The sequence below is a fragment of the Cebus imitator genome, unplaced genomic scaffold (genome assembly GCF_001604975.1).
Source record: "Cebus imitator isolate Cc_AM_T3 unplaced genomic scaffold, Cebus_imitator-1.0 Scaffold142, whole genome shotgun sequence".
Taxonomy (NCBI): domain Eukaryota; kingdom Metazoa; phylum Chordata; class Mammalia; order Primates; family Cebidae; genus Cebus; species Cebus imitator.
Genome location: NW_016107457.1, coordinates 2,995,280 through 3,012,925, shown reverse-complemented (window position 1 = coordinate 3,012,925; position 17,646 = coordinate 2,995,280). Strand labels below are relative to the sequence as shown.

General features: G+C 35.9%; 1 protein-coding gene and 1 pseudogene across 1 annotated transcript in view; both read right to left on the bottom strand.

Moving 5' to 3' along the window:
• Window positions 1-15,600, bottom strand: part of LOC108313767 (transcription initiation factor TFIID subunit 4-like) — a 43,725-nt gene extending 28,125 nt beyond the window's left edge. The window contains exon 1 of the mRNA XM_037743367.1: window positions 15,553-15,600. Coding sequence (XP_037599295.1) covers window positions 15,553-15,600 — 48 coding nt within the window. The remainder of the gene's footprint in view (window positions 1-15,552) is intronic.
• Window positions 15,601-16,534: 934 nt separating this feature from the next.
• On the bottom strand, window positions 16,535-17,205 carry LOC119473250 (annotated as a pseudogene).
• Between the last annotated feature and the right edge of the window lie 441 nt (window positions 17,206-17,646).

The window sequence follows — 17,646 nt, the reverse complement described above, 5'->3', positions numbered from 1 at the left end:
AGTGGCTTGTAGTTCTCCTTGAAGAGGTCCTTTACATTCCTTGTTAGTTGTATTCCTAGGTATTTTATTCTCTTTGTGGCAATTGTGAATGGAAGTTTGTTCTTGATTTGGCTCTCTTCAAGTCTGTTATTGGTGTATAGGAATGCTTGTGATTTTTGCGAAACACGTTTTCTAGTGTTAAAGCTAGATTTACCTTAATTTATACATACACATTTCTAATTTTTTTGTACAAGGGAGAGTCTTTCGTTAAGGAATAGAGCCAAGATGATTTGGTCAACATGGTCCTTAAGTTTAAAACCTTTGATCTTCAGATTAGAACCTTAATGGTTTTGGCCAAAAGCCATTGTAAAGTTGAATTAAAAAAAAAAAAAAGAAAGATCATAAGAACAAAAATCATAACATTCATGGTAGAATAGAGTTGCAAATATACAAAACCTACCATTTAAGAATAAATTTTATCAATAGTCAATATCACTATTGGAGTATCTGAAATAACTTTTATACTGGTTTTAGAAAGAAAGACAAAGTCTCCAGAAGTTACTCCTCTTGCCATGACCCAAATATACCCTCTTCCCTGTCTTTGTGTTTGGTTTAAATTGTTCTCTTTGTATATTCTCCCCACCCTTATCTACTCAGGAAAGGTCTTAGGTACTTTATGCTCATTCTTTGAATTCACTTCTTTTGTAAAACCTTGGATTTGTGTTTCCCTCACCACCAGATATTGTGTGTGTGTATATGTGTGTATTTTCATAGCTTGTGTTCCTTTATGCATTGTTCCTTTAATTTATCTGACAGTGACATACCTCTTTGTGCCAGGCATTCTGCAGGGTCCTTGATTTACAATGGTAAATCAAATACCGTGTTTGTTTTCACAGACTTTACAATGTGATATTACACACACACACACACACACACGCACACGTTTGTATATGTAAATATATATAATATATTTTGTACCAAATTAAAAAAATTGTAGACTTTATTTTCTAGAGCAGTTTTAGGTTTATAGAAAAGTGGAGTAGAAAGTGTAGAGTGCTCCCATGTGTCCCACCTCCCCTAACCCCACCCATGGTTTCCCCTGTTAAAATCTTGTGTAGAGTGATACATTTATTAAAATTGATAAAGAATATTGATACATGATCATTAACCAAAATTCATAGTTTATATTAGTGTTCACTTTTTGTGTTGTACCGTTCTATGAGTCTTGACAAATGTATGGTGCTTATATTCTTTGTTACAGTGTTATGCTGAACAGTTTCATTGCCCTAAAAATCTCCTGTGCCCCACTTATTTATCCCTCCCTCTGCCCATGAATCCCTGGAAACCATGTTTCCCAGACTTGTCTCAAACTCTAGGGGCTCAAGCAATCAGCCTCAGCTTCTTGAGTAGCTTGTAGATATAATGCTCCTCTTTATCTGATATTTTTCCTTGCTCTGAAATCAACATTTTAAGAAATTAATATAGCAACTCAGCTTTTATTTAATTAATGTTAGCATGGTATATCTTATCCATTCTTTTTCTTTTAATTTATTTGTTTCTTTATATTTAAGGTGGGTTTCTTATAGACAACACATAATTAGGTCTTCTTTTTTTAATTCATTCTAACGGTCTCTGTCTTTTAATTTGTGCATTTAAACCTTCATGTTTAAAGTATTTATATAGTTAATATCAACCATATTTTTCACTGTTTTGTATTTGGTCCCCTTATTCTCTGTTTCTTCTTTTGAGCACTTTACATGATTCTATTTTCTCTCTAAGCATATAAATAATATTCTTTTTTTTTTTTTTCCCATTTATTTATTTTATTGTATTTTAGGTTTTGGGGTACATGTGAAGAACATGCAAAATTGTTGCATAGGAACACACATGGCAGTGTGATTTGCTGCCTTCCTCCCCATCACCTACATGTGGCATTTCTCCCCCTGCTATCCCCCCCCAGCTCCCCACCCCCCACCGTCCCTCCCCTATGTCCCCCCTACTGACCCCAGTGTGTAGTGCTCCCCTCCCTTTGTCCATGTGCTCTCATCGTTCAACACCCGCCTATGAGTGAGAACATGCGGTGTTTGATCTTCTGCTCCTCTGTCAGTTTGCTGAGAATGATGGTTTCCAGGTTACAATAAATAATATTCTTTAAAACATACTTTGGTTATTTCCCTAGAGCTTGCATTAACAACCAATCCAAGTTTAGTTTCAAATAATACTTATACCATACCAGTATGTGAATAATACAAGTGCCTTATAACAGAAGATATTCACTTCCTCCCTTCCATCCCTTATAATATTTCTGTCATTCATTTGACTTATCCTGCAGAATGTCTAAATTATTGGTAAATTGACAGATCCAGAAGGATAAGCTATAATCACTGAATTACGAGCTATATCACCAAATAAACTATAATAACTAAGTACCTTGTTACTATTATTATTATTTTAGAGATGTTGGGTTGGAAGGTCTTGCTGTGTTGCCCAGGCTGGCCTTGAATTCCTAGGCTCAGGCAATCCTCCCACCTCGGCTTCCTGAATGGCTGGAGCTACAGGCATATGCCACTGTGCCTGGCTTACTGTTATTGTATGGCAGGTCTTCCAGTGACATATTCCTTCAATTTTTGCCTAGAAAAGTCTTTATTTCTCTTCGCTTTTAAAGAATAATTTTCTTGGAAGTGAAACTATAGGTTGATGGGTTTATTGTTTCAACACTTTAAATATTTCACACCACTATCTTGCTTGTGTGCATGGTTTCTGAAGAGAAATTTAATGTAGTTATTATCCATGTTCCTTTCTTAGGTAAAGTGTTTATTTCCTATGGCTTCTTCCAAAGTTTTTCTGTTTACCTTTGATTTTCTGCAATTTAAATATTATATGTCTAGATAAAAATTTTTTGGTATTTATTCTGCTGGCATTCCCTGAAATTCCTGAATCTGTAGTTTGGTGCCTGTCATTAAATTTGGAAAAATTTTGGCCATTATCTCTTCAAATATTTCTTCTGTCCGTTTCTCTCTTTCTTCTCCTGGCATTACCATTATGTATTTATTACACCTATTGTAATTGTCTCACACTTGAATATTCGATTTCTTTTTTAAAAATATTTTTTTCTTTTTGTATTTTATGTTGAGAAGTTTCTACTGACATCTTGAAACTCACTAATTATTTCCTCAGCTGTGTCCAGTCTACAGCTGAGCCCATTAAAGGCATTCTTCATTCTGTTACAGTGTTTTTATTTTTAACATTTCCGTTTGATTCTCAGAGTTTATATCTCTCTGCTTACATTACCCATCTATTTTGTATGTTGTTCACTTTTCCAATTATAACATGTAATGGTTATTTTATGTGTCACCTTGACTGGACCAAGGGATGCTCAACTAGCTACTTAAACATTATTCTGGTGTTTGTTTGTCAGAGTGTTTCTGGAAGACATTAGCATTTAAATTGGTAGACCTAGTAAAGTAGCTGGCCCTCCCCAGTGTGGGTGGACATCATCCAATCTGTTGAGGGCTTGAATAGAACAAAAAGGCAGAGGAAGGTTGAATTTCTTTTCTGCTAGACTAGTTGAGCCAGAACATCAACCTTCCCCTGCCCTTGATATACCTGGTTTTCAGGCCTTCAAACTTGGACTGGAATCTGCACCATTGGCTCTCTGGCCTTTGAACTACCCCACTGTTTTTTCTGGGTCTCCAGCTTGCTGATGGCACATTGTGGATCTTCTCAGCTTCCATAAATGCATGAGCTAATTCCTTATAATAAACCATTATATAGTGACCCTTGAACAACATGGGTTTAAGTTGTGTGGGTCCTCTTACATGTAGCTTGTTTTAAAAAATATATTGGAAAAGATTTTTGAGATTTGCAACAATTTGAAAAAACTCACAGATGAACCATGTAGAGTAGAAATATTGAAAAAATTCAGAAAAAGTTATGTCATGAATGCATAAAATATATGTGGATACTGGTTTATCATTTACTATCATACAATATAGATCATTCTATTATAAAAAGCTAAAATTTATCAAAACAGAAACACAGACCATTCATGGTACCACTTACAGATGAGAGAAATATAAACAACTGTAGAGATGCAGTATTAAATCCTAACTCCATAAAATTTCCTGTATTATATAATGTACTACTGTAATAATTTTGTAGTCACCTCCTGTTGCTATTGTGGTGAGCTCAAGTGTTGAGCAGCTGCTTCAAATGTGATGCTAGTCATCTGCGTGTGAGCAGTTAATCTCTCCAGTAAACTGTGTATTGCAATAAAAAGTGCTCTCTCACAGTTCTTATGTATTTTTCATCCTTGTTAGTGCAATACTGTAAACCTTGAGTGACACTATGGGATCCATACAAAGGGCCACTAGTGATGCTGGAAGTGCTCCCGAGAAGCAGAAAAGAGTCACGTCATTAAAAGAAAAAGTTGAGTTGCTTGATACTTACCTTAGATGGAGGACTACAGTTGTGACTGCCCATCATTTCAGACAGATGATTCATCTTATAAACCGATGATGTAAACTTCTATTGACAAATACAGTTTAGAACTATAAATATATTTTCTCTTCCTTATGATTTTCTTTATTTTTTTAAGATGGTCTTACTCTGTTGGCCAGGCTCGGGTATAGTGGCACAATCACGACTCACTGCAGCTTCAACCTCCTGGGCTCAGGCAATCCTCCCACCTCAGCCTCCTGAGTAACTGGGACCACAGGCATGTGCCACCATGTCCGACTAATTTTTGTTTTTATTTTTGTAGAGACAGGGTTTTGACATGTTGCCCAGGCTGGTCTCAAACTCCTGGGCTCAAGGGATCCTCCTGCTTCAGCTTCCCAAAGTGTTGGGACTATAGACATGAGCCACTGCACCTCGTCATGATTTTCTTAATAACATTTTCTTTTCTCTATCTTATTGTAAAAATATAGTACATAATACATGTAACATACACAATATATTATGTCAACTCTTCATGTTGTTGGTAAGGCTTTCAGTCAACAGTTAATCCAGTGGTAACTAAATTTTTGGGGAATCAAACTTTTGTACAAATTTGTAATTGTTCAGGGGTTGGTGCCCTAGCCTAATCTCCATGTTGTTCAAGGGTAAACTATGTGTAGATATAGATATAGTCTATTGGTTCTGTTTCTCTGGAGAAGTCTAAAACAGAGCCCTTAGTATATATATCATTCTTGCTTAAAACTTCCAGTCTAATACTTCCAACATCTCTGTCATATCTAAGTCTGGCTCTGATGCTTGCTATGACTTTTCAAACTGTTTTTAGCCTTTCAGCATTCTTTGCAAGTTTTTTTTTTCTTTAATAGCCAGACACAATGAATTGTGTACAAGGAACTGAAATCAATAGACTTTATTGTGAGGTTTTGTGTTTATCTTGCTAGAAATCAGGTTGTGTTTATTGTTTGATGTAGCTTTGGTGTGGTGGGCTAAAATATCCTCTAGTGTCTCTGTTTTTGTCTCTCCTGTTGCCTTGGAGTTCCTTAGAGACTCTTTCTTAAATAGGGTTTGAGACTTGCAGTTCTTTCAGATGTAATTTCCTGTTACTACATAGAAGCCCAATTGACTGGGTCTCACTGTCTTTTAATGTACCTGTGCTCCTGAGCTGTGACCTTCACAAGTGCTTCTCAGTCTTTCTTTTCCTTCTTAGGTGAGACAGAAATGTCAGGGGGTGCTGGAATTGGGTATTTCTTTTCCTTCAGGTGGGTTAGGATCTGGTAAATCCCAAGTCAGTTATGCTCTGGCAAATCAGATTCTTTTGAGGAAACACTTTGTTAAGGAAAACAGAATGTTCTGGATGTATTTTAAAATGGCTACTTTTCACATTCCCCTGCTGAACTCGTGAGAGTGGTTTTCTTCTTTCTGTTCTGAGAACTTTGTGGGGCTCTTGGAGGTAAAAATCTTGACCTTTTGAAATTCAACTCATTCTTCAGGGCTTATCTCACATGTACTTCCCCCTGTGAGGCTCTGTTTTGACCATTTCTTCTCACAGATTTTGTTTTCTCACCTTTGGTGTTGTACCTCTGACATCCCCAAAACATGGAATGCATTGAATTACATTTGGCTTTTGTGTTTTGACTTGAAGAGAGGATTTCTTTGTAGGTACACAGAATTGTCTGACTGTAATAGCAGCAAAAAAAAACTTTGAAGACAAATGGAAAATTAAACTGTGGTAGATTACTGGAATTCTGGACTTGACTAAGGTTTGGGTGTCTTAGCAAGGTTAGAGGTAAATATGATAATGAGATAGCCAAGTGGGAAGAGCTCCCTGGCAGAACCTCTGACAACCTGCACACTGGGAGGAATGCACACAGGATGGAGACATGGGAATTTCATGTCCTTTGCAGTGGGGAGGAGCCTGGCCTCTCCTGTCCTTGGGTGTGGTATGTGGGATTCAATCTGCGAGGCGGGAAGGGCACTAGCAGGATTCTGGCTTTGCAGAATGTCCCTGTTTCCCTTTATTTCCTTTTTGCCCAATAAATCTTGCTTCTCCTCACTCTTCAAATTGTCTGCAAGCCTAATTCTTTGTGGTTCTGTGACAAGGACCTTGTCTTTAGCTGAAATAAGGAAAAGTCCTGAAACAATAAAACTTCTGGAATGGAGTTTTTTTTTTTTTTATTATTAGAAAAGAAAACACCAACATCAAAACGTACAAATTGCTAGCTTAAAAAAACTCATAATATGCACAGAAATTATTTCAAAATCAACTTGAATTTTTAAAAATTGGCATTTTAAATTCTATAATCATGTCTAAGTGTATCAAAACTGTATTTTGTGGAGTTTCAGGAAAACTTTCTACGCTGGCCCAAGTCAGAGTATCTCTAGTTCTGCCACATTCTGTTAATTATTATAGTGTTTTCTCTTGATGATTTTAGATTTAAATAACTTTATCAAGTTTAGAATTGAGGCTCTAATTTTACATATCTACTCCATGCTTGTGTTTGTATTAATTCAAGCAGGGTAAGCAATCTCTTAACTCAATTGAAATGTGACAACTACGGTTTTAAAGTGAGTGGTTAAAATGTCATATTTTGACGTAAGGGTTCATATTGACTTTGAGGATTCAATTGAATCCTCAAAAAATTGAATGGTTTTATGTAGCTTGTTAATAATTTCATATTAGGACTTCTGTAGTGTAAAATTAGATTTTACATGATCCAAATAATTCATGATAGTGATTTTTGATTATAAGATTAGGATTAGATTGTGGGTTTTTAAAAAATTATTTTTTGGCAAAAAAATGACATTAAAGTAATTATTGTCTATGAACTCCTAGAATTTATAGTAAAGGAATATTTACATATAAACATACATTTATATATTATTATTGGGTTTGAAACATAAGCATGTTTATATGAACACACATATATACCATATTCATTTGCTTTGGTTTCAAATATGTAGTCAAATTATGTCCAAAGCATGCCAGGGAATGTAAAGTTTGAACTAATTTACAGACCTGAACTTATTGTGCTTTAATTATTTATTATGTGTTGTACAGGTTGTTTGACTTGACTTTGTTAATTGTCTAATAAACCTGAACAATTTGTCTACTGGACACAATAGTAGTAATTGTGGCCATCTTGAGAATAATGAAGGCCATAGAAAAAGGCAATCTTACTACTCACAAACACCTGAAGCTTTATTATACAAACATTATTCCTACTGTACTCTAAAATATGAAGGAGAGATGTAGGAGTTAAAGAAAGAGGAAAGAAACACGAAAAGCAGCTCAACAGTCAAAGACAAGTTTATTTTGGAGAATATACCTGAGAGGGCCTTCTCGCTGATTTCAGTCAGGAGCATTCTTTCTTACAGACTGAGAGTATTTATTGGTGAGAGAGCTCATCACAGGCTTGGAATGTTTCTGTTTGGGAAAGTTTATGTTGGGGTTTAAATGTCTTGGTCAGAAAGGAGGTTATTTTGAGGCTGACATCTCTCCAACTGGGAGGGAGGTTATCTTGGGGCTGGTATGTCTCTGGTCGGGGAAGTGTTTATATTATGGTTGGAATGTTTCTGGTCAGAGATATCATTAGTGGTTTATGGTCATGCTGACCTTAGCCATTAGGCTGATGCCCTTTGGATTTAGATGGTTTTTAATCAAGGGGAACTTTAGAATGGCGGTTCTTGTCCAAGATGGCAGTGCTCCTGCACAGTGTCAAGAGAAAATCAGAAAATAATCTTTAGTAGGTTGGGTGCAGTGGCTCATGCCAGCACTTTGGGATGTCAAGGGGAGCTGATCACTTGAGTCCAGGAGTTTGAGACCAGCCTGGGATACATGGAAAAACCCTGTCTCTACAAAAAATACAAAAAATTAGCCAGGCATGATGGTGTATACCTGTGGTCCTAGCCACCCAGGAGGCTGAGAAGGGAGGATCACCTGAGCATGGGTGGTTGAGGGTACAGTGAGCCATGACTGCACCACTGCACTCAGTGGAGATGACAGTGAAACTTTGTCTCCAAAAAAAAAGAGCACCTCTAGTAGAAAACAAAACTGGGAATGTATAATGATACCAGAGGTTAAATCATTATGGTCCATAATAGCACTGGTGATAGCTTTTCCTTGTAATAGATGGGCTTGTACAGATGCTGCTTGCTTAAAGAGAGGTTTTAGTGTTTTTTGTACATTCATATTTTGTTTGGGGAGGGGAGGAAAACACATCTATGCCATTATCTAAGCTTTAAGTAAGGAAACTTGTCATAAAGTTTAGAGACACTTGAGTGTCATGGTAAATTAAGGACATAGACTTTGGAACCAGTACTTGAGTTAGTTTCATATAACTTAGAGCTTCTGTTTTCCTATATGCTAAATTTCCTATATCCTAAATTAGGATATATTATAATATTATACCTACTTCATAGGATACCCACAGGAATTAAATATGAATATCATTTAAAAAATTACATAGTGTCTGTTATTCTGTGAATGTTAGGCAAACTGTTTGTTATTATCACCATCACCTTTATCTGTTTATTTAAGTAGATAGTTGTAGAAGTAACTTCTCTTCCCTTCTATGGATATAAATCAAAACAGGTGCTGAAGTTTAAAAAGAAACTATTTTAGGGAAAGAATTCTCACTTAAGTCAGAAAAGACACTAGAGTTACAGTCTTGTAAAAATCTAACTTGATTAAACTCTGAGAAATCTCGGTCTTTAATATTGAATAAGCATTAAAAATAATATCTGCCACGTGTGTTCCTATGCAACAATTTTTCATGTTCTTCACATGTACCCCAAAACCTAAAATGCAATAAAATAAATAAATGGAGAAAAAAAATAATATCTGTCAAACAATGATATTCATAGCAGATTTTGAAAAGTAAGTAATTCATTTATTTTTAGCTTTTCTAGGAAAGCTATTTTTTTTTTAATCTCTGAATGGGTTAATTGGCTTTTACTTTCTAATAAAGATTAAAAGCCTGAGCTTTAAAAATGTTTCATTTTACCAATGAAGAATCTTTAAATGAAGATTCTATTGATTTATTTAGAGAACGATAGATACCACCTGTGATCTAGTTCTAACTTTAAAACACGGTTATTTTTCAGTTGTTTGCACCTAGCTTGGAGTGCTAGGATGTATATTAATAAAATATGTTGTAATTGTCCCATGATGATAGCACTGTATTTTTAAAAGAAAATTACTGGCTAACTCCCAGCTGAATTAAAATGAATTTGAAATCTCAATGGAACATTAACTGTCTGATGCATCTGGATTCTCCTTTCATTCACATTCATTTCCTAGAATGACCTTTGGACTTCCTCTTTGTAGAGTTTCTTTATTGGAAAAGCTTAGGAGGACAACGTTATTAAAATTCTTTTGGTTTTTTAAACTTCGCTCCCATTATCTACTGCTTTTTCTGGGGTTATTTTTTTCCTCTGGGTTTCAGGATGAAGTCCTTTTACTCTAAAAGCTCTATTTCTCAGATACTTTTTTGTATAATTCACTAAACTTCATTCAGAATTTAGGCATATGTTGATTGCTGCTATTTATGCAAACTCAATATTCAATCTGGATTGATTAAAATGTATTATAGGTCTGACATTTATTTCAGCTGGTATTAAATTGAGATAGCGTAAAAGGAGAAATAAAACTGATAGTGATGTGAAATGATTAAGAAACACTGTACTTGACATTACCTACTATAGTGACTTTAAAGCTTCTTGGAGGTTTAACAGCCTATTGTTTGGTTTTGATACCATGTCTGCATTATTAAGCTTATACTTATCTGACAATGTACAATTAACTTTTGTAGCAGCAATAGGATATAAGGATTGAGAGCATAGCCTCTTCATGTGGTGTGGGCTTCTCACAGTGTGGCAGCTGGGCTCCAAAAAATGATGGCCTAAGAGCAAGTATTTCAAGCAATCCAGGTGGAAATTGCAGGGCTTCTTTTGACCTGGCTCAAGAAGTCACACAGTATCAGTTCCACCACATCCTATACTGATCAAAAGCCAGTGTTAAGGTCAGCCCCAATTCAAGGAAAGGGGTCCAAATAAGGGCATGAACACCTGGAGGTGTTCATTGGAACGCTGTCTTTGAAGACTATTACTCATGTGGAACGACTCATCACTAAATTCAAAACAGGGGTTACCTTTGGGGAGGGCAGGGAGAAGTGCACAGAGGGCAAAATACAATTGAGGAAACATTGTGTTTTTTATATATGTTGTACTAGGTAGTAGATACATAGCTGTTGGTTCTATTATGCTTTTTGGTATTTTTGAAATATTTCATCATTTTCTTCTCTCCTTAATTGTGTATTTCCTTCCCCTTCCTGTATGGAATTACATCTTAATAAAATATATTTGTATACTTAATTTTAAAAAATTGATCTTTATATCAGACTTCTTGGTAATAAATATGTATATAAATTAAAAATAATTGTTTAAAAATTTTCTATGACCAAAGGCTTTAAATGCTAAGACTTTTTTTTTATTGGTTTCAAGTTCCTATTATAATTATTAACAGCATAAAGTCTATACAAGTAGCACAAATATTTTAAAAGATTTGATTATTATTGCATGTTTTTAAAAAGTAAAATTTTATTGGAAATACATTTCTTAAAGAGATGGGTGAGACTTTTTACATGTCTTCTTCTTGGAATATTAGTTACTTTAATAAAACAGTGTTCAGCAATTCTCTTCCTGTTTGTTTTTATTACTATAATCTTAAGAAGCCTAGATCACATGCACAATAAGTGGTAATAAAATAATTTTTGGTAACAGTGTCATTCAACTCTTTGACTTTCCTCAACATCATATGACAAAAATCACATGATCTGTTATCTGTTATCAAAAATCACTTTTAAGAATCAGCTAAATGCCTGAAGTTTGCCCTTCTGCTCTGTTTAAAGCAGAGAATTGGAAATACCTGACTTACAAAAGGATTGGCTAATCAGACGTTAGAATCTGATTTCTTTCTGATTTTACCTTATTAAGTTGACTGTAGTAAAATTCGAATTGTCCTTTTATTTGGAGTCCCAGTGGTTGTTATACCCTGACGCCGTGCGCCCTAGAAAAATTTAGAGTTGGAAAGAGGTTTGTGGGTTTTTTGTTTTTTGTTTTGGTAAATTGAGCAGACAGGAATTGTGAGAGGAGGAGAAGAATGTGTAACACTTCCATACATTCTTAACAGATCAGTTTTGGGAAAAGGTAGAAATGGAAATTGAGAACCTAGGAATAGGCATACAGAAATATCTATGCTCAGATTTGTCATTCTGAACCTTGTGGGTTACACAGAGTAGTCCCAGTTTGAAGACTCTCATTTGAGGCAGCCCGTGACAGAAGGTACAACACCTTGGGCTACATTGGTCTTGTCTAACAACAAGATGTACAGCAACTGGGGCCAGCAGAGGCAGAGGTCCTGTGCTCTGCAAAATGTATGCCACTATTGCTTATGTAGGAATGCTGCCCAGTGTTTTGATATTGTCGTCACAAGAATGTTTTATGCAAGATGATATATGGTTGGCCACTCAAAACAAAACGAAATCCTTTATCAACATTGGGTTTTAATTCTGTCCCATAACACCTATTTGGATCTTAAATAATGTGGTTCACATAGCTTTGGTCAGCCAACTTGATGATGGCTTGAATTTAGCTAGTGATGAGGAATAGAGGGCTACTTGGCATATTCCTTACCAACTAAGGCTATCTATTATTCATAATCCATCCTACTGGGTTTAAGAGATAGTAATGAACTATTTTCCTGGTGGAGATGAGTTTGTGGCGCAGGTACATTTGTATATGCATGCATGTGCTTTGGCAGAAAACACTTCAGAACCACAGCCTTAAATTATTCAGTCTTAAATATTTGAAAAACGTCAGCTCAGCTCTTGAGGGAAAGAGGAGAGCGGATGAAAGCCCAGGGTTGGGAATTAAAATGCAGATACTGTATTTGGTATTGCTGTGTTAGAATAGTAATTTGTTAATCATGCAAGAGGTATAATTGACCTTTTATAATAGGTCAAGGATCCAGACCTATATTTTGGCGGGGAAAACAGGTCATCTCAACTTACCTTTTGTAAGCAGCAGGGGTTCCCCTCTGTAGGGCAAAATGTCCTTTCAGAAATTACCTTTGACATGCCAGTAGTTTAAGTAAGTGAAAAGTGGCAAACATTTATTGGATGTTCTGTGTGTGCCTGGTATGATTCTAAATGCTTTATATTGGTCCTTTAATTTAATCCTCATAATAACCCTCGTGAATTGATTTCAGAGATACTGATCCTCTCAGTCTCAGAGTTGGCAATTTCCCTACAGCACTGAGCAGCCTTTTCTACTCACCTGACATGCAATTGCAAATAGTATTTTGTTGTTGTTGTTGCAACTTTCATTTAGCTTCAGGGGTACATGTTTGTTACCTGGATATATTGCATGATGCTGGGGTTTGGGCTATGAATGATCCTGTCACCTAACTACTGAGCATAGTTCCCAGTATTTTCTATATGTGTCAAGAACTGTAAAAGATTGGGATGCTTGCCATGGAGTCTAGGAGAGCTGACTTTGATCTAACAGATCTGTGGGTAGATGCCATAAATGGACTTGATAGCACTATAAAGAAATGAAAACACACAATTGACCTGTTCAGGGAAGTTATTAATAGAGGTCTTCATGGTGAAGAAAATCTGTATGGGTTTAATCCAGGAGTTAAAAATTAGTGGTCTGTGGGCAGATTTAACCTACAGATTTGATAGTCCAGTACGATATTTAAATAAAATTAGAATTTGCATGCCTTTTCATGGGGGCAGAAATAATAACAGCTGCTGATGCTGCAGCCCCAAAGCTTCACACGTTTACATTTTCCTGCCTGGCTTCTGAAGGCTTCTGAGTGTGTAGCTCTTGGTTAAGTCACTCAAAGGAGGTGGTAGGTCATATATGGTTGGTAGGCTATATTAACTTTTTTTTTTTTTTTATAGCTATTTTTACCAGAGATTTGGGAGACGGTGGTGGTGGCAGCAGCCCTGGATTTATCCAGTAGGCATACTTTAAAAAATGCTTAAGCACCAGCTAGTTAGGAGTACAACAAAATCCTCAGTTCTTTTTTGAAATATTGTTTGGAAAAAATTTATTTCATGTTTCATAAAAGTATTAAGTTTTAGAAAAAAAAAATGCCTGTCATGAAAGTATTCAAGAAATTATATGATTTTCTGTAATTATTATTAGTAAAAATCAGAAGTGTGGTGACTGGTTCATATGGTAGTTCTATTTTTAATGTTTTGAGGAACCTCTTAACTGTTTTCGGTAGTTGCTGTGCTATTTTATATTGTGACCAATAGTATGCAAGGGCATCAGCTTCTCCACATCCTCACCACTGCTTATTGTGGTTTTTTGTTGTTGTTGTTTTGATAACAGCCTAACACATGTGAGGCAATATCTCATTATGGTTTTGATTTGAATTTCCCTAATGATTAGTGATATTGAGCATTTTTTTGTTATCTGTTGACCATTTGTATGTTTTTTTATGTCTTCTTTGGAGAAATGTGTGTTCAAGTCCTTAACCTATTTTAGAATCAGGCTCCTAGGTTTTTGTTTGTTTATTTTTTGTTACTGAGTTGTAAGAGCTTCTTATATATAATTTGGAGATTAATACCTTATCCGATATGGTTTGTAAATATTTTCATTTCCTAGGTTGCAATATAAATATTAATAAACTGTGAGAGGGGATGGACTGCGATATATATAGTCATGTGTTGCTTAATGGCAGGGATATTTCTGAAGAATGTGTCTTTGGGAGATTTCATACTTGTGCAGACAGAGTGAATTTACACAAACCTAGATGATATAGTCAACCACGCTATTTAGACTATAGCCTAAATCTCCTAGGCTAAAAGCTGTACAGCATGTTACTATACTGAATACTGTAGGCAAATGTAACACAATGGATGTATTTGTGTATCTAAGCATAGAAATGATACAGTAAAAATATCATATTTATAATCTTATGGGACCATGATCATATATGTGGTCAATCATTGACTGAAACATTGTTACACTTTACACTATTTTGCAAGGTGCATGATTGTATATGGCTAGATGTAGGTTATTGTGAAGATACTAGGATTCCTGTTGGATTCTAAGCTTATGGGTGCTTGTTACATCCATAACATAATTGACAAAGTAACTAGTAAGTTCACGTGGTTCAAAAATGGACCTGTAAAGAGACTATGTCATGATTGCAGGATAATAATTCATATTGTGTACATGAGGTCTAAAATGATACCAAAATAGAAAGTAAAAAGACAATACCTACAGTTGTTAGGAGGATTAAATGAGTTAATATTTATAAAGAACTTTTATTAATGCTTGGCACATAGAAAGTACTAGACAACTGCTTATCATGTAAAATATATGTACATCTTTAACTTTACAAGGTATTGCCAGATTGTTCTGCAAAATATTAGTACTAATGAATTTTATAGCTTCCTCCCACTCCAAATGCCACAGATATGCGTAAGAGATGACATTTCTTCATATTCTTTTACCATTTGAAATCATGAGGTTTCTAAATTTTTATCAATGTTTGGTTGTGAAACAAATCTCACTGTGGCTTTAATTTGCCACATTTTCCTAATTTCAAATGAGGTTGAACAAACTTTAATATGTTTAATGTTGTTTTTATTTCCTTTTCTTATAAAATGTAAAATTATATTCTTGACTCATTTTCTTCCCTGTAAGGCTCTTTGTGTTTTACCTATTGTCTTAAATACTAAGGTTTGTAAACACCTTTGATGTCTAATAGTGTACCTCCATGCATACTTATTTAAAATCGTCTGAGCTATTCTTGCTCTTCTAAAAAAAATTATCAGTTTGTCAGTTTGCCTAAAAATTCCATTTTGATTTTGGATGGAATTGTTTTGAACTTATAGATCAATTTTGGGGAGAATTGATCCATGAGAAAAGTTTTACTAAGAACTTTTTTTTTCTATTTATAGCTAGGGTTGCTCTATTATTTTGCTCTGTATATTTTGTTATTCTATTTATATGTTTACATATTCCCATTCTTTTGTGTTTGGAGCAGATGCACTTAATTGGTAAGTTTGACATCTTTATTAAAAGTCCACTGTTTACATTTTCTCCTTCGCAGATCTTGCAAGCATTCACAGTTCCAACTATCATCGCATGTAAATAAATCCTCAGTCTCTTTCCCTTCTTGTCTAGTCCTGCTCTTAATTCCCAAGGTCATCATTCTAGGTCTTTGTTTTCCGTTCCCATTTTCAATTACAAACCTTATCCATCATAAGGTGTATTGTCAATGTTTTTTACATTAGCTGAAGATTAGCCAGCCTTCTTTTCATGAGTGTGGGTTATTTCTATATAATAAATATGCTATAAATCTTTAGCAAAGGCTAATAATTTAACTATACTTCAAGGCTTTGTAAACTAATGTTGGTACATTTACAAGGTCCTTCTTTTATCGGAGGAAATAAAAGCATTTGGATATCAAATATTATTGGCCATTTTGTCGTTTACATGGGGTTTTGAAAGGGTGTTTGGCCATTGTGCATTATGAACAGATTAGATGTTCTGCCTGAAAAGCACTCATCCTGAATTTCTGCATTAAAGAAAAATATAAACAATATATTTAAGACTGTGGTTTGCATGACCATTCCTCAGATGCTGAACTTTGAGTTCTTTTGAAGGCAGCTGGGGCCTCTCTAAGTGGATGGGGCAGCTGCATTTCTCCATTAGGGCTTTGAGTAGTCTTGCCAAGGAAAATCTAAATGATTTGAAACACACCATCAGTCCAGAACTTTAATGAGCATTTTCTAATTACTGAGGGAGGGGCATTAAAAACCATGTCCATAATCTTTTTTTCCCCCAATTCTTTAAAGTTTTATTTCATTAACTTCAGGTCAAATTTCCACAACTATGTTCTGGTCAATTTCCTATCCTTGCTTGGCTTCCCCAAATGTACCAAAAGATTTGTGGGGTAGGGAGAATCACTGCATTTACTCCATCTTCCACAAGGCAGGAGTTGGGCATCTGATTGTTCAACAAAACAAGGCTTTAATAGCATCCAGGAGGGCAGACAGGCAAACCAGGCTGTAGATACTCTGCTATTTGTCAAAATCAGACCAGACAAAACCTACTCAACACCAATATAATAGGTATTGATATTCATCTTTTCTTTTTCTGTTGCCACAACATTTTTCTTCTTTGAACGATCATACCACGTAGTTTCTCAAGCCCTTCCTTTAGGCCATGTCCTTCGATTGCACAGTTAGGCTGCAAATGCCACCGAGTTGATGAACTCAGTTCACCCACTGCTAACAATTTCTCGATTTCTGAAAGAGACAATGAGTTCCTCAAGTCTTGTTTGTTAGCAACTATAAACACAGGGACTCCTTCATTTTCTGATATCCTAGTTATTTTGTGAAGTTCAGTTTTGGCTTCTTCCATCTGTTCGACATCAACAGAGTCCACAACAAATACAATGCCATCTGTGCATCTGGTGTATGACTTCCACAGTGGCCGTCATTTCTCCTGGCCCCCTACATCCCAGAAGTGAAAAGTGACTGTTTTAGAATTTCCCAGGGTTACCTTAATTTTCTCAGCATTAAATCCTTTGGTAGGTACAGTTTTTACAAATTCATTGAACTGCAGTCTGTATAAGCCAGTTGTCTTTCCAGCCCAGTCCAAACCCAGAATAGCAATGTGGAAGGACTGAAATGAAGGCAGGCTGGACAGGATAGAAATCTGGTCTGATAGTCCATTTCCCATTTCCAGCTGCAAATCAATGTCCCAAGTTGAAATGCATTCTTGTTTTAGAACTTCCCTTCGTAGGTGATCCAGCCATAAGACTGACTAGCCATCCTTCCCTCCTCTTCACTCAGTCTCTCTGTCAGCCGCTGGGGAGGCACGCTCACTGATACCCGTTAGCTGGCCCCAGGGAGGCGAGGGTGGTGGCGGAGGACTGGGTGCCTGATGGGCACCACACACCAGACTGCCCTAATGGTGCTGGCCCCGTAGCTCCACACCACAGACCCCACCCCCTGCGTACGCACCCCTAATCACACTAAGGGTTATCATAGATGTCACACTGCTTCTCCCTCCCTTCCAAGAGAATTATGATTCATTTTTTCTTTATTTAATATTAATAGTTTTCTTGCTTCATCCATGATTGTCCACCTATTTTGATCCTGTGGAATCACTCAATACATA